Source organism: Oncorhynchus kisutch, linkage group LG29 (genome assembly GCF_002021735.2).
Source record: "Oncorhynchus kisutch isolate 150728-3 linkage group LG29, Okis_V2, whole genome shotgun sequence".
Lineage (NCBI taxonomy): Eukaryota > Metazoa > Chordata > Actinopteri > Salmoniformes > Salmonidae > Oncorhynchus > Oncorhynchus kisutch.
This window is the reverse complement of record NC_034202.2, coordinates 23,039,396-23,060,232: the sequence shown is the minus strand read 5'-3', so window position 1 is coordinate 23,060,232 and position 20,837 is coordinate 23,039,396. Positions and strand designations below refer to the sequence as shown.

General features: G+C 43.9%; 1 protein-coding gene across 4 annotated transcripts; it reads left to right on the top strand.

Annotated features, from left to right (window-relative positions):
• The first annotated feature begins 15 nt into the window (after positions 1-15).
• Positions 16-20,571, top strand: mamdc4 (MAM domain containing 4). 4 transcript variants are annotated; one of them, XM_031809282.1, is made up of 30 exons: positions 16-341; positions 891-1,045; positions 1,639-1,731; positions 2,031-2,192; positions 3,735-3,860; positions 4,008-4,244; positions 5,814-5,939; positions 6,019-6,177; positions 6,276-6,379; positions 6,816-6,971; positions 7,167-7,257; positions 7,424-7,540; positions 13,676-13,762; positions 13,951-14,088; positions 14,224-14,363; positions 14,515-14,623; positions 14,769-14,873; positions 15,270-15,404; positions 15,579-15,706; positions 15,867-16,080; positions 16,697-16,834; positions 17,153-17,280; positions 17,513-17,603; positions 17,692-17,841; positions 18,053-18,178; positions 18,341-18,465; positions 18,974-19,079; positions 19,173-19,378; positions 19,492-19,566; positions 19,669-20,571. In XM_031809282.1, the coding sequence occupies exons 1-30, from the start codon at positions 70-72 to the stop codon at positions 19,702-19,704; spliced, it is 4,035 nt and encodes a 1,344-aa protein (XP_031665142.1). In that variant the 5' UTR covers positions 16-69; the 3' UTR covers positions 19,705-20,571. The 4 variants fall into 4 exon arrangements, with proteins under 4 accessions (XP_031665142.1, XP_031665141.1, XP_031665143.1 ...); XM_031809281.1 differs by having other exon boundaries at positions 888-1,045; XM_031809283.1 differs by having other exon boundaries at positions 48-341; positions 888-1,045; positions 19,495-19,566.
• The last annotated feature ends 266 nt before the right edge of the window (positions 20,572-20,837 follow it).

Here is a 20,837-nt window from a genome sequence, read left to right as displayed (position 1 = left end):
GCTTTATTAGCATGAATTCATGTTTAGTAAGGACATTTTATATCATACAATACCGGTACCTGAAAACGAATGAGTATGAAATTCCATCTCCGGTCATGGAGTCATAAAACCATTATCATGTTGAGCAATGTGGTTCAACATAGGGGAAATATAACACTCCATCTTTCAAATAGCGCACTCCTGTTTCATAACAGAAAAACGCATCTGTCATTACGTTTCTCTCTACTTTTATCTCACTGTGTATCTAACTACAGGAAGTTCATATGGTTTTGGGAGCCACTAAACTTCAAATTGCTGAGCAACTGCTACATGAGTGATTCTACATGTGGATATCAGATAAGGTCAGGTGAACTCAATGATCTGTAATGTGTTAACTTCCGATGTTGCCATACAGGCACAGTGGTATAGTGGAGGGTAAATGCAGTTTACATGAAAGTATAGGGAGTGTTACTTTTTACACCGCAATCAGTTTACCCACCTATCGTTTTTACCATTACATCACTGTATAATGCAAATCTACACTCAATCGTGTACCTAAAATATACCTTGCTGTCAGTATGTGCTACTGCCAATTAAATGATGTATCTATAGTGAATTTAAAGTATCCATATCACAAGTTTGATACCTTCATAAAGGTATACATTGCAAATTAGTATCCTATCACTATTCAGTGCCTTGGCTCTGAGCATGTAGAAGTCAGGTTTCTACATGACACTGAGCACTGCAGAGCTGCCATGAAGAGGAATTCAGGACTGTTGATGAATGCATGCAGCCACAATATTTTGTCCTCTGTTCAGTAAAGTGCCTTTAAAGATGGAACGTGCTGTTTTACGACCGACGGCTCTGACCGATGCAGGTGGATGTAAAGTCTACCTGTTATCTATCAGCAGATCAGAGGAGGTCAGAGGCAGACAGTGGCTGTTATCACAGTCTAGTAGGTGCCAGGTGGTGTTCAGACGTCCACAGCTCCAGCAGAAAGAGAAGGGTAACATGGGATTTAACAGAGGGATTTCAGCGCTGGTTTTACTGCTGACGTTTCTCTGGGGTAAGAACATTGACACTAGTCTTCATGCAATACTTTGCTAAATGTAGGCTAGTGTTTACTGAACTCACTGTCCGTGTCAGCAACAAGGACAGTTTTTTAAATTCACAGTTATCAAGGAAGTGCAATATCGTTTTTGTTTTTGACTTGAAATAGGCTGTGTAGATCACAGGTGCATAATGAACCTAGGTCCTGTGGCTTTGGAAGTTACTGCTACAACAAAAACGGTTATTTATTATGTACAGTGTTACTTAATGGACTCTTGTGACATGGATTCTGTAATAGCTGCTGTCAGGGACCTTGGATTGAACATTTCCCAGATTACTGCACTGTATGACCTTTGAGCCTGCTAACATTAGCAGCCTCATAAAACGTTGATTATGTTGGGTTCTGATAAGAGGGGAATTAAGGGGTTAGTTACTGCCCGGGTAATTATTGCACGTACTCAGGTCCAAGAATGGAAGATCCTACTGGGGCATTTATGCAATTGGCCACTTAAAAAAGACAGTTTTAGTTTTGTCTGCTTAAATCACTCTCCTACTGTACTGTAGATGGAGATTATTTTCAAAGTCAATGATGAGTCTGTTGTTTTGCAGCGATTGGATCACAGACACTTGCATGCCAGACCCCAGAGCTGAAGTGTGACTTTGTTTGTGACTGTACAGACTGCATGGATGAAAACGGCTGTGGTAAGACTCCCTCTGCTCTGACTGAGCCGTACAAATAAATTCTAGTACCTGCGACCCAGTGACCTTGCCCATTTGCCACTGAACACCAATCATGCAGCTCTGACATTTACCAAACGTTATGTTATATCACTAGAACGGGATGGAAAAAGGTCAAGAAAAAACAATTTCCAAGAACATACACTGCAGCTCCCTCAGACCAACACATTGCAATACAAGCTTTTGATTTTAAGTGATGCCTGTCTGTCTGCTTGCCCATCTGTCTGCCTGTCTGTATCGTGCGTGTTGGTGTTAAACCCAAGGCTACAGAGGGATGGACTTTGTGTGTGACTTTGAGGACCCAGATGTGTGTGGCTGGCAGGACCAGTCCTTGGAGAAGGCCTACTCCTGGGAGAGGCGTCAGAGAGGGGACACACTGCCAGACAGCGGACCCTCCTCAGACTTCACCATTGGGACAGCCACCGGTACACTCTCGACAGTACTACAACACACAGATAGGGACTCGGTGCACTCAGATACTCACACTCCTGCTCTCCCAGTGAATGTACACTAATATTTAAAAAACACTAAAACACAGGGCTAAGAAGATTTGTATCACACACTACTAAAAAATGTAATTCACATCTATTTTTTTAATATATTTTTTTATTTAACCCGGTAGGCCAGTTGAGAACAAGTTCTCATTTACAACTGCGACCTGGACAAGATAAAGCAAAGCAGTGCGACACAAACAACAACAACCGAGTTACACATGGAATAAACAAACGTACAGTCAATAACACAATAGGAAAAAAATCTGTATACAGTGTGTGCAAATGAGGTAAGGCAATAAATCGGCTGTCGTGGCGAAGTTATTACAATCTAGCAATTAAACACTGGAGTGATAGATGTGCAGAAGATGAATGTGCAAGTAGAGATACTGGGGTGCAAAGGAGTAAAACAATTTATAAATATATAACAATATGGGGATGAGGTAGTGTCACGAGAATTTTCAATCCCAATGATAATAACTGACAATATATAGCTCTGACCAATCCGCGAGATCTGTAAGACCATGGGTTTAATAATAATTAGTCAAATTCTCACCTTATGCAAAAAGAGAGGACGTTCTTTGAATAAACTGTGCTAAAGTCCATTATACAAAGACATCCATTTTATAGCTGCGCACATACTTCCACACAAACAGTAGGTGAGTTTTATCCTTCTCCATAGTTCTCACCACTGTGTATCACTACCCAGCCGACAGTTCCATTCCCCAGAGATTAGGGAAACCTTGAGAAGTACTCCCTATGCTATCATAGGTTCCTCAGAGGCCTAGCCAGGTCGGTCCAAACACAGTTTAACTGTTCTCTGTTTTTTTCTTCGGCACACACATACAAGTTCACATACTAAGCTATGCCTTGCTCAGACAGTCTGTGTTTTTCCACTATACAGATACATTGTTTAACCTAATTCTGACTAAAACTACACACATCATCAGATTATAATTGTATGATTCTAATCAATTTCATACAGTTATAAGGTTTCAGAGTGGAATCAATTTATCATTATCTTTCAACATATACATTATTTTATCAGGTAGTTGGATGTACAGATGCAGTGATCTGTGAGCTGCTCTGATAGCTGATGCTTAAAGTTAGTGAGGGAGATATGAGTCTCCAGCTTCAGTGATTTTTGCAATTCGTTCCAGTCATTTGCAGCAGAGAACTGTAAGGAAAGGTGGCCAAAGTAGGAATAGGCTTTGGGGCTGACCAGTGAAATATACCTGTGCGTGCACCCACCCGTAGCGCGTGCTACGGGTGGGTGCTACTATAGTGACCAGTGAGCTGAGATAAGGCAGAGCGTTACCTAGCAAAGACATAGATGACCTGGAGCCAGTGGGTTTGGCGACGTATATGAAGTGCGGGCCAGCCAACGAGAATGGTGGGTAGTAATATGGGGCTTTGGTGAATGGGGCTATTTGTGTGTGGGAGATTATACAATGACTGCCTGTTTTATTTTTTCAGGTTGGTTTATGGGAGTGACCGAAGTGAAGGCACATTCTCCTAGCACTGCAGTGATGGCATCTCCAATGATGAAACAGTCTTCTCCCTCATGCCGAATGCACCTCAGATACTTCCTCTGGGACCCAGGTAACACAATAGCATTACAAAATCAAGGGTTTTACAGTAATATTTAGCTAGTTCTTCTGATCAATTTTAGCATGGGAAACACAGGGATTAGCCACTGTGTAGAATGAGGTAAATTCCCCCAAAATCTAACCTTTATACTATTATCAGGGTTCACAGGAATGGGGCCTGCCCCACTGTGGGCATCTGTGTATAGGGAGGACAGCACCCTGCAGGCAGTGGTGTGGCGTCCTGAGAGCACCAGCGTGCGTGGCTGGAGGGAGGCAACCGTCTTCCTGGGACGCATCCCCACCACCTTCCAGATCCGCCTCCACTCCCAACGCACCGAGGGGCGCCGCGGAGACGTGGCTATAGACCAGCTGCAGTTCTTCGACTGTGCCCTGCCTTGTGAGTCTCGCTCTTTTTCTGTCTTTTGATTCCTCTGTTTCTTTATGCTCTCTTCCTCAGATCTGTTATTCTGTGTCAGTGTGTTAACCTTTCTAGCGCAGGGGTTCCGCTAGCGGAACACCTCGACAACATTCTGCTGAAAAGGCAGCGAGCGAAATTCTAAAATATTTTTTTGAAATATGTAACTCTCACACATTAAGTCCAATATAGCAAATGAAAGATTAACAAGATGTTTATCTACCCATCGTGTCCGGTTTCAAAAAATGCTTTACAGCTAAAGCACAACATATGATTATGTTAGATCATCACCAAGTCGAAAAAAACACAGCCGTTTTCCCAGCCAAAGATTGTAGTCACAAAAAGCAGAAATAGAGATCAAATTAATCACTAACCTTTGGTGATCTTCATCAGATGACACTCATATGACATCATGTTACACAATACATGTTTCGTTTAATAATGTGCATATTTATATCCAAAAATCTCAGTTTACATTGGCGCCTTACGTGCAGTAATGTTTTGATTCCAAAATATCCAGTAGTTTTGCAGAAATACTAATAATAAACATTGATAAAAGATACTAGTGTTATTCACAGAATTAAAGATAGACTTATCCTTAATGCAACCGCTGTGTCAGATTTCAAAAAAACTTTACGGAAAAAGCATAATCTGAGAACGGCGCTCAGAGGAATAGCCGCCATTTTGGAATCAACAAAGTTAGAAACAACACCATAAATATTCACTTACCTTTGATCTTCATCAGAATGTACTCCCAGGAATCCCAGTTCCACAATCAATGACTGATTTGTTCCATCATTTATGTCCAAATAGCCACTTGTTGTTGTTAGCGTGTTCAGCCCAGTAATCCATCTTCATGAGGCAGGAGCATTTCATCCAGACAAAAACTCAAAGTTCCATTACTGTCCTTTAGAAACATGTCAAACGATGTATGGAATCAATCGTTAGGATGTTTTTAACATAAAACATCCATAATGTTCCAACCGGAGAATTCCTTTGTCTTCAGAAAAATCACTGGAACGCGAGGTAACTCTGTCGGGAGTGTGCGTCATGAGAGCAAGGCTCTCTGCCAGACCACTGACTCAAAGAGGTCTCATGAGCCCCTACTTTATAGTAGAATCCTCATTCAAGTTTCAAAAGACAGTTGACATCTAGTGGAAGCCCTAGGAAGTGCAACCTCCTCCATATCTCAATGTGTACTCGGTAGACCAAGCATTGAAAAACTACAAAACTCAGATGTCCTACTTCCTGGTTGGATTTTTCTCAGGTTTTCTCCTGCCGTGTGAGTTCTGTTATACTCACAGACATCATTCAAACAGTTTTAGAAACTTCAGAGTATTTTCTATCCAATATTAATAATAATATGCATATATTAGCATCTGAGACAGAGTAGGAGGCAGTTCACTCTGGGCACACTATTCAACCAAAAGTGAAAATGCTGCCCCTATCCCAAAAAGGTTTTAACATCACTTTGAGTTAAGAGAGATTACTCTTTTAACTATTTCTCTCTATTTTCTCATTCTCTACCTCTACCTCTCTCTTTGTTCTCAGTGCCAGTCCCAGGGGAGTCGTGTGCTGCAGGGTTACTGCAGTGTAACAGGGAGGGCTGTGTGGAGCAGCGTCAGGTCTGTGACGGCACTGATGACTGTGGTGACAAAACTGATGAGCAGAATTGTGGTGAGAGTCACCTTATTTCATCCTTATTTTAACCCTGTTCCACTATTTTTATGAACTCTGTATGGCTTTGTGTGTTTAGGAGGCTACTGGGGCTGTGACTTTGAGGAAGGAGTGTGTAACTGGGACCTGAGGACTGTCTCCACTAGTCTGAAGTGGACAAGGACCAGTCAGGCCAATATCTCCACGACAGACCCTTTTAAAGGACCTGGTAGAGACCATTCCGACAATACTGCATCGGGTACAAGCTCAATGACATTATAGAAACATAGTAATACTTGTTCTGTCCTGATTTTATTCCTCAGTGAGATGTCTTCAACTTGTGTTATTGCCCTGAAGGTCACTTCCTGTATGTCACTGTACCTGAAGGCGGGCTCAAATCGGATTGGACATCCTTTCAAAGCCCTTTACTGGAACCAACCAATAGTACACATCCTTGCAAGGTATGCACTAAGGCACAATAATGCTTCTCCAAAACACCCCTCTATCATGCTGTCTCCACACACACACATGGCTTCTACCTTGGCAGGCCAGTCTTTTGAACTTTATACGCACATTTACATGTAAAAAAAATTGCCATTTAGCAGACACTCTTCTCCAGAGCGACTTACAGGAACAATTAGGGATAAGTGCCTTGCTCAAGGGCACATCGGCTGATTTTTCACCCTGTAGACTCAGGGATTCAAACCAGCAACATTTATATTACTGGTGTAAGGCTACCAAACGCACATCACACTATATCATCACTCTTGACAGTCAATAACAATAGTTGAATCAATCATTATGTTCACTTTAATTACTAATGTACTACAGTCTGTATAGATACTTGTCTTTAATGTGAGCAAAAACACCTAAATGAACGTCATGTCTGCCCTGTAGATGGTGATGTACAGCCACCAGTTTGGGCCAAGATCTGGAGGCCTGTCTGTGCTAGTGGCAGACACTGAGATCTACCCGGTGTGGCAGAGGGGGGGTGCCCTAGGGGACCTCTGGGTCAAGGCTGAGGTGGAGATCATTAGCAACACCACCTTCCAAGTGAGTGGCCTGGATAGGGCTTGGTTGGACATAATCAAAGCGTGGACTGTTTCTGTTTCAGATGGTTTTCCAGATAATCAAAGAGCTTTACATTGGATGAGAGACAGTATTGTTATAAAAGCCTGTTGAATACTGACCACCTTTGCATTTGCATATAGCTCTCTTTCTCCTTTTAATGACATTCATCTGTCTTAGCTTGTGTTTGTGGCTGCGATCCGAGACAAGGATTATGGAGGGGTTGCTATAGATAGCATTATGATGTCTCCTAACTGCCGTCTCTCTAAAGGTGAACCAAATAAACACATACAAGGAAGGTATCTTCTGAATCACACAATGTATACAGAACTGAACTACTACTAATGTTAACTAACAGCACAGTGCAAAATGGTCATAACATAGCATGTATACTGCATCTATTTACCCGCTTCCCCTTCCCACCTTTCCTCTTGCAGGAAATGTCACATTAGCAAATTTCCCCAAACCGCCTGGGCATCCTTGCACTAGCGATACCAGTAAGATCTGTGACTTTCGAGAAGACTGTGCGGATAAAGATGACGAGGCCAAGTGCGGTGAGTACTCTGCGTTTACGATGTATGTATTATTGTAGGTGTATTATACAGTTGAAGTCTGAAGTTTACATACACCTTAGCCAAGTACATTTAAACTCCGTTTTTCACAATTCCTGACATTTAATCCTAGTGAAAATTCCCTGTCTTAGGTCAGTTAGGATCACCACTTTATTTTAAGAATGGGAAATGTCAGAATAATAGTAGAGAGAATGATTTATTTCAGCTTTTATTTCTTTCATCACATTCCCAATGGGTCAGAAGTTTATATACACTCAATTAGTATTTGGTAGCTTTGCCTTTCAATTGTTTAACTTGGGTCAAACATTTTGGGTAGCCTTCCACAAGCTTCCCACAATAAGTTGGGTGAATTTTGGCCCATTCCTCCTGACAGAGCTTGTGTAACTGAGTCAGGTTTGTAGGCCTCCTTGCTCGCACAAGCTTTTTCAGTTCTGCCCACACATTTTCTATGGGATTGAGGTCAGGGCTTTGTGATGGCCACTCCAATACCTTGACTTTGTTGTCCTTAAGCCATTTTACAACTTTGGAAGAATGCTTGGGGTCATTGTCCATTTGGAAGACTCATTGCGACCAAGCTTTAACTTCCTGACTGATGTCTTGATGTTGCTTCAATATATCCACATAATTTCCTTCCTTATGAAGCCATCTATTTTGTGCAGTGCACATATCCCTCCTGCAGCAAAGCACCCCCACAACATGATACAACAAGTTCTCATTTACAACTGCGACCTGGCCAAGATAAAGCAAAGCAGTTCGACACATACAACAACACAGAGTTACACATGGAGTAAAACAGTCATACAGTCAATAATACATTAGAAAAACAAGTCTATATACAATGTGAGTAAATGAGGTGAGAAGGGAGGTAAAGCCAAAAAAGAAAAGACCATGGTGGCGAAGTAAATACAATATAGCAAGTAAAACACTGGAATGGTAGATTTGCAGTGGACAAATGTGCAAGGTAGAGATAGAAATAATGGAGTGCAAAGGAGCAAAATAAATAAATACAGTAAGGGGAGAGGTAGTCGTTTTGGCTAAGTTATAGATGGGCAATGTACAGGTGCAGTGATGTGTGAGCTGCTCTGACAGCTGGTGCTTAAAGCTAGTGAGGGAGATAAGTGTTTCCAGTTTCAGAGATTTTAGTAGTTCGTTCCAGTCATTGGCAGCAGAGAACTGGAAGGAGAGGCGGCCAAAGGAAGAATTGGTTTTGGAGGTGACCAGAGAGATATACCTGCTGGAGCGCGTGCTACAGGTGGGTGCTGCTATGGTGACCAGCGAGCTAAGGGGGGCCTTTACCTAGCAGGGTCTTGTAGATGACCTGGAGCCAGTGGGTTTGGCGACGAGTATGAAGCGAGGGCCAGCCAACGAGAGCGCACAGGTCGCAGTGTTGGGTAGTATATGGGGCTTTGGTGACAAAACAGATGGCACTGTGATAGACTGCATCCAATTTATTGACTAGGGTATTGGAGGCTATTTTGTAAATGACATCGCCGAAGTCGAGGATCGGCAGGATGGTCAGTTTTACAAGGGTATGTTTGGCAGCATGAGTGAAGGATGCTTTGTTGCGAAATAGGAAACCAATTCTAGATTTATTGGAGATGTTTGATATGAGTCTGGAAGGAGAGTTTACAGTTTAACCAGACACCTACGTATTTGTAGTTGTCCACATATTCTAAGTCAGAACCGTCCAGAGTAGTGATGTTGGACGGGCGGGCAGGTGCAGGCAGCGATCGTTTGAAGAGCATGCATTTAGTTTTACTTGTATTTAAGAGAAATTGGAGGCCACGGAAGGAGAGTTGTATGGCATTGAAGCTCATCTGGAGGGTTGTTAACAGTGTCCAAAGAAAGGCCAGAAGTATACAGAATGGGGTCGTCTGCGTAGAGGTGGATCAGAGACTCACCAGCAGCAAGAGCGACATCATTGATGTATACAGAGAAGAGAGTCGGTCCAAGAATTGAACCCGGTGGCACCCCCATAGAGATTTCCAGAGGCCCGGACAACAGGCCCTCCGATTTGACACATTGAACTCCATCGGAGAAGTAGTTGGTGAACCAGGCGAGGCAATCATTTGAGAAACCAAGGCTATCGAGTCTGCCGATGAGGATGTGGTGATTGACAGAGTCGAAAGCCTTGGCCAGGTCAATGAATACGGCTGCACAGTATTGTTTCTTATCGATGGCTGTTAAGATATCGTTTAGGACCTTGCGCGTGGCTGAGGTGCACCTATGACCAGTTCTGAAACCAGATTGCATAGCGGAGAAGGTATGGTCGGATTCAAAATGGTCGGTAATCTGTTTGTTGACTTGGCTTTCGAAGACCTTAGAAAGGCAGGGTAGGATAGATATAGGTCTGTAGCAGTTTTGGTCAAGAGTGGCCCCCCTCTTTGGGAATCTCGGACAACAAGAAGGAGAGGTTGAACAGGCTAGTAATAGGGGTTGCAATTTCAGCAGATAATTTTAGAAATAAAGGGTCCAGATTGTCTAGCCCGGCTGATTTGTAGGGGTCCAGATTATGCAGCTCTTTCAGAACATCAGCTGACTGGATTTGGGAGAAGGAGAAATGGGGAAGGCTTGGGCGAGTTGCTGTGGGGGGTGCAGTGCTGTTGACCGGGGTAGGGGTAGCCAGATGGAAAGCATGGCCAGCCGTAGAAAAATGCTTATTGAAATTCTCAATTATAGTGGATTTATCGGTGGTGACAGTGTTTCCTTTCCTCAGTGCAGTGGGGGCAGCTGGGAGGAGGTGTTCTTATTCTCCATGGACTTTACGGTGTCCCAGAACGTTTTTTTTAGTTTGTGTTGCAGGAAGCAAATTTCTGCTTCAAAAAGCTAGCTTTGGCTTTTCTAACTGCCTGTGTATATTGGTTTCTAGCTTCCCTGAAAAGTTGCATGTCACGGGGGCTGTTCGATGCTAATGCAGAACGCCATAGGATGTTTTTGTGTTGGTTAAGGGCAGTCAGGTCTGGAGAGAACCAAGGGCTATATCTGTTCCTGGTTCTAAATTTCTTGAATGGGGTATGCTTATTTAAGATGGTGAGGAAGGCATTTAAAAAAAATAACCAGGCATCCTCTACTGACGGGATGAGATCAATATCCTTCCAGGATACCCCGGCCTGGTCGATTAGAAAGGCCTGCTCGCTGAAGTGTTTCAGGGAGCATTTGACAGTGATGAGTGGAGGTCGTTTGACCGCTGATCCATTACGGATGCAGGCAGTGAGGCAGTGATCGCTGAGATCTTGGTTGAAAACAGCAGAGATGTATTTAGAGGGCAAGTTGGTTAGGATCACATCTTTGAGGGTGCTCGTCTTTATGGCTTTGGGGTGGTACCCGGTAGGTTCATTGATAATTTGTGTGAGATTGAGGGCATCAAGCTTAGATTGTAGGATGGCTCGGGTGTTAAGCATGTTCCAGTTTAGGTCGCCTAGCAGCACGAGCTCTGAAGATAGATGGGGGGGGGGGGGGGGGGAATCAGTTCACATATGGTGTCCGGAGCACAGCTGGAGGCAGAGGGTGGTCCATAGCAGGCGGCAATGGTGAGAGACTTGTTTTTAGAGAGGTGGATTTTTAAAAGTAGAAGTTAAAATAGTTTGGGTACAGACCTGGATAGTGTGACAGAACTCTGCAGGCTATCTTTGCAGTAGATTGCAACACCGCCCCCTTTGGCTTTTCTATCTTGTCTGAAAATGTTGTAGTTAGGGATGAATATTTCAGAATTTTTGGTGGTCTTCCGAAGCAGTGAATAAAACAAACTTAGGGAGGAGGCTTCTAATGTTAACATGCATGAAACCAAGGCTATTATGGTTACAGAAGTCATCAAAAGAGAGCGCCTGGGGAATAGGAGTGGAGCTAGGCACTGCAGGGCCTGGATTCACCTCTACATCACCAGAGGAACAGAGGAGGAGTAGGATACGGCTAAAAGCTATGAGAATTTGTCGTCTAGAACGTCCGGAACAGAGAGTAAAAAGAGGTTTCTGCGGGGGATAAAATAGCTTCATGGTATAATGTACAGTCAAAGGTATGGTAGGATGTGAATACAGTGGAGGTAAACCTAGTTATTGAGTGATGATGAGAGAGATATTGTCTCTAGAAACATAATTGAAACCAGGTGATGTCATCGCATGTGTGGGTGGTGGAACTGAAAGGTTGGATAAGGTATAACGAGCAGGGCTAGAGGCTCTACAGTGAAATAAGCCAATAAACACTGGACAGCAATGGACAAGGCATATTGACATAAAGGAGAGGCATGCTTAGTTGAGTGATCATAAGGGTCCAGTGAGAAGTGAGGTTTGTTGGGGTCATGGCGATTCAGACAGCTAGCCGGGCCATCGGTAGCAAGCTAGCATAGGATGGAGGTCTGTTTTTAGCCACCTCGTGTGTTTCAGTTGGTAGATTAGTGGGGATCGGTGTGTTAGAGGGGATCAATCCAATTGGCAAAATAGATATAGTGACCCAAGAAAAATTGTCAGATAGACCTATTAAGATAGCAGCCGATAAGACAGCTAACGATTAGCGGGCTGCAGATGGGCATTCAGGTAAAGTCGCGACGGAGGGGCCAGTTGTACAACTCCCTCGGGCAGATAACGTCGGTATTCCAGTCGTGAAGGCCCGATGGGGCTCCGCATCGGCAGTAAAACGGGTCCGAATAGGTGATTCTAGCCCAGGAGTGGCTGATGGAACTCTTCAGCTGGACGGAATAGTGCTCCAGGATCGACGTAAGCCAATAGTGACACGGATAGCAGCTAACTAGCTGCGAGATCCAGGTGTAAATGTCCAGAGCTTGCGGTTGAAATCCGGGGATATGGAATGACAAATAGGTCCGGTATGTTCTGGTCTGAGTCGCGTTGTTCAAAACTGGCGATAGATTTTCGAGCTAAAGGATAGCTGATGACTACAAACCGTAGTTAGCTGAATAATAACGTTAGCCAGTAAACTGGCTAGCTTCTTGCTAGCTTCTGGTTAGCTTCTGGCTAGCTTCTGGTTAGCTTCTGGTTAGCTTCTTGCTAGCTTCTGGTTAGCTTCTGGCTAGCTTCTATTGTGGATTACAGATTTTAGGTAAATAATACTTTTAAAAAATTGGCGGGTTGCAGGAGAGTGTTTTGAAGTTGAGTTTTTGGAAAAAGAAAATATATAAAAGATATACGAAGAAAGATGTAAATATATATATACACGGGACACAAAAAGAAAGAGGACAAAGGACATCTGACTGCTATGCCATCTTGGACATTTCTCCAAAAAGTACAGTCTTTGTCCCCATGTGCAGTTGCAAACCGTAGTCTGGCTTTTTTATGGCGGTTTTGGAGCAGTGGCTTCTTCCTTGCTGAGTGGCCTTTCAGGTTATGTCGATATAGGACTCTTTTTACTGTGGATATAGATACTTTTGTACCCGTTTGCTCCAGCATCTTCACAAGGTCCTTTGCTGTTGTTCTGGGATTGAGTTGCAGTTTTCGCACCAAAGTATGTTAATCTCTAGGAGACCGGACGGGTCTCCTTCCTGAGCGTTATGACGGCTGCGTGGTCCCATGGTGTTTATACTTGCGTACTATTGTTTGTACAGATGAACGTGGTACCTTCAGGCATTTGGAATTTGCTCCCAAGGATGAACCAGACTTGTGGAGGTCTACAATTGTTTTTCTGAGGTCTTTGCTGATTTCTTTTGATTTTCCCATGATTTTAAGCAAAGAGGCACTGAGTTTGAAGGTAGGCCTTGAAACACATCCACAGGTACACCTCCAATTGACTCAAATGATGTCAATTAGCCTATCAGAAGCTTCTAAAGCCATGACATCATTTTCTGGAGTTTTCCAAGCTGTTTAAAGGCACAGTCAATTTAGTGTATGTAAACTTCTGACCCAGTGGAATTGTGATGCAGTGAATTATAAGTGAAATAATCTGTCTGTAAACAATTGTTGGAAAAATTACTTGTCATGCACAAAGTAGATGTTCTAACCGACTTGCCAAAACTATAGTTTGTTAACAATAAATTTGTGAAGTGGTTGAAAAACAAGTTTTAATGACTCTAACCTAAGTGTATGTAAACTTCCGACTTCAACTGTATTTGTATTATTTGTCAAAAAATGTTTGGTGTGAATCTGCATGTTCTTAGTGTGTGTGTTTGTGTAGGGGACTTCTCCTATGAGAAGGGCAGCTCTGGATGGACAGACAGCAGCATTGGAAGCCAGCAGTGGGTGCTGAATGACACCCCCAAAGGTAACTTTTGGACAGAGGAGTGTGTGCGTATGCGTGTGCATGCTTGCTTCTGTGTGTTATGCTTGTGTGCATATCAAGATACTATAAGGTATGAGTGGCCATGTCTGGTCAGCTGTACATTTTGTTTAGTTTGTTTTTCAGTATAGTGACAGACCTCCACCTCTCTCTATCTCTCTCTCTGCCCTCAGACAAGTACCTGTTTTTAGCTAAAGCCCCAGGGCAGCAGTTAACTGAGGCCCAGACACGCACCCCTCTCCTGGGCCCCTCGGGGCCAGCCTGCACCCTCAACTTCTCCTACTCCTTGACCAGCAAGAGCAATCACACCGGTAACACGGCCTCAGACACCTGCAAGAAAACCCTAACAATCCCCTTAACCAAAACCTATGTCCCTCCTACAGGTCAGGACATCTGCCGCTCCTTGTCTTTACCTCTGCCTCTTTGTTCCCCGTTTTCTCCCCTAGGTGAGCTGTCCATCCGGGTGATTGACAGTCTGTTGGGCATTCTGCCCAGGCTGTGGGAGTTCAGTGGGAAAACAGGATCTGTAGAGGGGGTGTACCAGCAGGCGCAGGTGTACATCGGAGCCAGGGATCACCGCTTCCAGGTATGATACCTTCAGGACATGCTTATGGTTTGGTTTGGGGGACCTTGTTTGTAGCCAGTAATTATCTTGTATTATCTACTACCATATTAATTGTATTCATTTTTTTGATGCTGTGTTTACTCTTTTCTTTCACTCCCCCTCTCTTTTCAAGATTGAATTTGTGGCTCGTGCTAGGAAGTTGTGCCCATGTGCCAGAATATCTGTGAAGGATGTTCGTTTCATCAACTGTCACGCTCAGTATTTCCCATCCTCTCCCACAGGTAAGCAATTTATGTTCCAGTTTGAACAAATATTGTTTTGTTGTGATCATTTAGTATTTCAGTATGGTCACACACATATCCTGTATAGTATATAGCATTTTATTTTGTTGATTTTCTGCTGATATGATTTGTTTCTTCTGGACAGCTCTGTCATGTAACTTCGAAGAGGGACTGTGTGGCTGGTACCAGGATCAAACGGACAACTTTGACTGGAGCCTGCTCACAGGGATGGACCATTCCATTGGCGTCGGTACTAACATGACCTGTTTTACCTTTATTTAACTAGGCAAGTCAGTTAAGAACACATTTTTATTTTCAATGACGGCCTAGGAACAGTGGGTTAACTGCCTGTTCAGGGGCAGAACGACAGATTTGTACCTTGTCAGCTCGGGGGTTTGAACTTGCAACCTTCCGGTTGCTAGTCCAACGCTCTAACCACTATGCTACCCTGCCGCCCCTTACACCTGCATAGAATAGTTAGCTAGGTTCACATAACAAACATACCAGTTTTACATTCTAAACATGTCGTACTTCTCACATAGTAGCATTACTCCAAGTGTTCTCTGCTCTCTATGTAACCAATGGACCTGATCATTAAGTCATTAGGGGACTATAACACCTTAATTAATCCTGCCTTTGATTACAGGTAAAAGCCTTGCTGTAGACGTATGGAGCCCCTTGTTACGGGGTGTGTCTGGCCGTCTGTTATCGTACCGTCAGCCAGGCACCCCCGGACATCACTGCCTGTCCTTCTATTATAAGCTCTACGGGCCTGAGACAGGTGAGGATGAAGGGCTCTCCTTGACTTCCAGAAGAGTCACTCCTGAACACAATGAACACCACTTTCACGTTCTATTTCCATCTCCCTCTTCTCTTCCTCTCACATCCTCTTCCTATGTTTTTACTCCTTCCCTCTCAACTCCCCTCCATCTCCCCCTCTCTCTATCCCTCTCAGGTGCACTCAGTGTTAAGATGCGTGATGCCTACGGCGGTGAGAGTCTGCTATGGAGCCGCAGCGGTGCCCATGGCAACTTCTGGCATGAGGGACACTGTCCAGTATCTGAGCAGCTAACTAGCTTCCAGGTATGAGTGAGTTCAATACAGGATTCAGGTCCAGTTACACGTAAACATAAAAATAACAAAAATAGAATGTCTGTTCATGTTAACATTGATATGACACTTCCATTTCTCTCCACCCCTGCTCCCCTCTCCTTCCTCCTCTCTGATTCACAAACACACACAGCTGATATTTGAAGCAGTGCGCTCCGGCTTTGACGGGCGGGTTGCACTAGATGACGTGGCGTTTGTGAACGGCCCATGCACCGTGCCCAATAAGTGCTCCTTTGAAGGCCAGCAATGCGGCTACACCAGCACTGGCACTGCCAGCTGGCTCCACACTAACTGGCAGTCCTCCAACACTGGGCCAAAAACAGACCACACACTGGAGACAGTGATGGGTGAGAGACGGAGAGAGAGAGAAATAGAACGACAAAAGGACATACTTTATATTTATTATGGATCCCGTTACTCTTCCTGGAGTCTGTCAAAATTAAGGCAGTTATACAATTTTGAAAACATTACAATACGTTCATAACAGATTTCACAACACACTGTGTGCCTTCAAGACCCTACTTCACTACCACATATCTACAACACAAAATCCATGTGTATGTGTGTGTAGTGCGTATGTTATCATGTGTGTGTATGCATGTGTCTGCGCCTATGTTTGTGTTGCTTCACAGTCCATGCTGTTCCATAAGGTGTATTTTTATCTGTTTTTTTCAATCTGATTCTACTGCTTGCATCAGTTACCTGATGTGGAATAGAGTTCAATGTAGTCGTGGCTCTATGTAGTACTGTGCATCTCCCATAGTCTGTTCTGGACTTGGGGAGTGTGAAGAGCCCTCTGGTGGCATGTCTTGTGGGGTATGCATGGGTGTCTGAGCTGTGTGCTAGTTGTTTAAACAGACAGCTCAGTGCTTTCAACATGTCAATACCTCTCAGAAATACAAGTAGTGAGAGATACAAAGATACATGGAATCTACTTAAACATATCCTATTGTTGGTCCTTAGGGTACTACATGATGGCAGACAGTGATGTGGAGATCCTACCACAGGGCAGTGTGGCCACCCTTACATCCCCTGTGCGAGTAGGCGTGGCACAAACAGAGTGTGTTCACTTCTGGTACCACATGGGGGGAGAGAATCCTGGTGAGTATATACCTTTTACAGTACATACCCACCCTCAATCACACATCACACTTTTCTTGCTGGGGCCTCCAGAGTGGCGCAGCGGTCTAAGGCATCGAAATGCTTGAGGAGTCACTACAGATGACGCACAATTGGCCAAGCGCTGTCTGGGTCAGGGGAGGGCTTGGCCAGCTGGGATGTCCTTGTCCCATCACACTCTAGCGGGAGTTGCAGCAATGGGACAAGACTGTGACTACCAATTGGATATCACAAAAAAGGGGTAAATATACTACAAAAAAATATGTTTGCCAACATTAGTGTGTGTGTGATCTATTTTAGGTTTGCTGACTGTGTACATGAAGCCAGTGAAAGGAGATAGGGTGAAGATCTTCTCCAACAACCTGGACCAGGGAGATGTCTGGCGCCAAGGCAACGGCAACATCATCAGCACCCTCACAGACTGGCAGGTAGTGTACATGATGTCATGTGATCAAGCCACTGGTCAGACACTGCAAGCACTGAAAGGTCAGATGTAAGCAGCCTAGTGTTTAAGAGTGTTGGGCCAGTAACCGAAAGGTCGCTGGTTTGAATCCCCGAGCCAACTAGATGAAAAATCTGACGATATACCCTTGTGCAAGGCACTTAACCCAAATTGCTTCTGTATGTCGCTCTGGATAAGTGTGTCTGTTTGTGTTTCAGTTGGAGTTTGAGGTGCAGGGAGCGGGTGGCAAAGGCACTCATGTCTCAGTTGATGACATAATTTTCTCAAGCCATCCTTGTCAAACACTTGGTCAGTACTTTACACACTCACGAACACACAGAGAGATAATTATTCTTATTGTGTGTGTTAGTGACATGCATGCTGGTGTGTTTGTCAGGTACTAAGTGTGACCTGGAGATAGGAATGTGTGACTGGACCAACACTCAGAACCCTGAGCTAGACCAGTTGGACTGGGAGCTGACCAGTGCTGAGGCAGAGACCCACTACCCCACCCCATCCCATGACCACACCCTTGGGACAGAGAGAGGTGACACACTGACACATTTAAATGCATTTACTGTAAGCTACGGTCTTGATTAATCCTCACACTTTACTTACAAGATGCAGGTATGATGCAGTTATAATGCATTATAAGAGTCGTCATAAGCATCAAATTGGCCTCTGAAATCCTACTCTTCCAGATTAGAATCCATGTTCTGATTGGTCCCAGTCTTATTGTCCTTGTGTCCATTCTGCAGGTCACTTCCTGTTCCTCCCCAGTAGCACCAGGGACACAGCCAAATACAAGGCCTGGTTGCTGAGTCCTCATCTGCCCTCCACCATGGGCACCTGCCTGCGCTTCTGGGTGTACAAACCAGTCTCCCGTAAGACCCAACCTACACCACTGAACATCACCACTGCTGTCTTAACTCTATCAAACAACCTGCCTTACCTGTCTGTTTCTATGTGATGATGCCGACCACGATGGTGGTGATCCTGGTTGCCAGTTTGTTAATGCCGTTATATTCCATACTGTGTCCATGCAGATGGTAGTCATCTGAAGGTGTGTAGGCAGTCTGAAGGGAACCTGGAACAAATGTTGAGTGTGGAAGAGGTGGGAGCAGTTTGGTCACGCTTCAATGTTGACATCACTTCTGCTGAAGAGTATCAGGTCAGACATCACACAAACACACATACACAGGTGTGGTTCCTGAGTTTATGAAGCAATTAACATCCCATCATGCTTCAGGTCATGTATAAAAATGCCCAGTTACCCATTATTATGGCTACCATGGCTAGAAGAAGAGATCTCAGTGACTTTGAAAGAGGGGTCTCAATGGAGCATAGGGGGCTTAAAGTGTGTGTTTGAGATCGTGTACGGGTGCATCTCGGTCACAAGATTTGAACCCAATTGAACACTTAGGGGAGATTCTGGAGTGACGCCTGAGACTACGTTTTTCACCGCCTTCAACAAAACACCAAATGCTGGATTTTCTTGTGTCGCATCCCTCCTATGCCAAGGCACATTGGAGCTGTTCGGGCTCGTGGTGGCCCAACGGCCTATTAAGACACTTTATTTTGGTGTTTCCTTTATTTTGCCAGTTACCTGTATATATTGTCTCATATTGTATTATGAGACATTATTATTATTGTTGTTCATTGAGAATGTGTGTTTCTAGATTATATTTGAGGGTTTCAAAGGATACGCTGGAGTCTTGGCCCTGGATGACATTGACTATGACATAGGATTCAACTGTGCCGGTGAAGCAAAAGACCCACTAACAAGTAAGACACAAGCAATATCTTTTTCATGGCTCATGCCACTCGCCAGGCCTGGCTGAGCAACCCTTATCTAATAGCACCTTATGTCCAATACAGCCACACCAGAACCAGACAACGCAGGAGGTATTGCTGCTTCCATCATCGTGGTACTGCTGCTGCTGGCCACTCTGGGAGTGTTGCTGTACTACTACCTGCGCACCCAGGACAAAACAAAGGCAATGACTGGCGGAGCTGTGGAACAATCAGCTTCGCCTTCCGCTATCGAAGGCATTGCCAATGACATGTATGACCCACACCCCACAGTGAGTATTATGTCTTGGGTTTTTTTCACCTGGTTCAAGGAACGGCTCAAGAAGGTGCTTCTAACATGAAATATTTGTACATTTGTTCTCATTCTCCTTTTGTCAATTTTCAGCAGGACCGAATGACCGTGTCTCCAGTTCCGGCACAACCCAAGGCGGGGGACTTCACTAATGAAGTATGCTTCTCTGTAAGTACATGTCCCACTTAGAATCAATTCACTTATGTTGACTTATTTATTCTAATGTGCTCTGTGAATAACCTACAAATATCTGTTTTTGTGTGTCTGCAGGATTCCTCAGAATTAGTGAGGAAGGAGATGGTGTAGAAGGGGAGACTCTGCTGCCTAGTGGCGGCTTTGTGAAATGAGGGCGATATCACAGCAGAAGAACTGCTTGTGTCGTCTTGCACCTGACACACACACACACACACACACACACACACACACACACACACACACACACACACACACACACACCTGGATATCAGGATAGCATTGACTTGCTAACTTTGAGTGAATGGCTATAGCATCCACTGCACACCTTCACAAACCCTACACACAAACACACTCACTCTCATCCATGTACCATTGCAATCAATGAAGCAGCTGCAGATTTGACTGACTGGGTCCTGAAGTCTGGGACTTCTGCTGGTGGACTGTCAGGATAGTTGGAGGTCAATGAGATGAGATGGCTCACTGTATGCAGTTCTAGCTGCCAAAGCATGAAATTGCCCCTTCGGTCCTCAGAGACAAGACAGACACTGCTCTGCTATGGTAATTCTACTAATAATGAGTTAGATGAAGTAGAAATGAAGAACACTGACAAAAATGTCTGTCGCAGAATCCTATCTGTTGGCTACAGTGCTAAATTGTACTTATAGCTTATTGATATGAGAGCCATGCTATATAGCTGTTTATAAACGCTGTCATAGAAGACAGCTGATTCAACTTCAAGTAAGAGAGACAAAGACGGAGAGAGGGATGTGATGCCTTATATTAGAATCTGTGAAAGAGAGGTGCCTTGTTGCAATTTGCTTCCAAATACAGTGCTGATGTTCTGGGGCAAATAAAAGACTAAAAGGAAAATATAATGATGAGCATGTATTTCCAAGCAAAATGCTATTGAAATGTAGCTTAGTTGTATGTTTTGTGATGATGAATAGTACTAATTAAAACAGAATGTCATGCACCATATTGCTTCAGTTCAGTTTTACAGTAAATATCATCATTCATTTGATTATGAGGCTATTGCATATCTTGTGACAAGTAACATGCATGGTAGATATATTAAACTAAAACCAGTCAGACCTATGTGTAGCCTAATTATGGGTCTACTGTGTAAGGTAAGTAAATTACGTCATGTTATTTCTCTTGGCTCCCTGATCAAGAGTCCAGAAGGCTTTGCCCTGGTCAAATGAGATTGATAAAAATAAAAAATAAAAAGATGGACAAGGGAATCA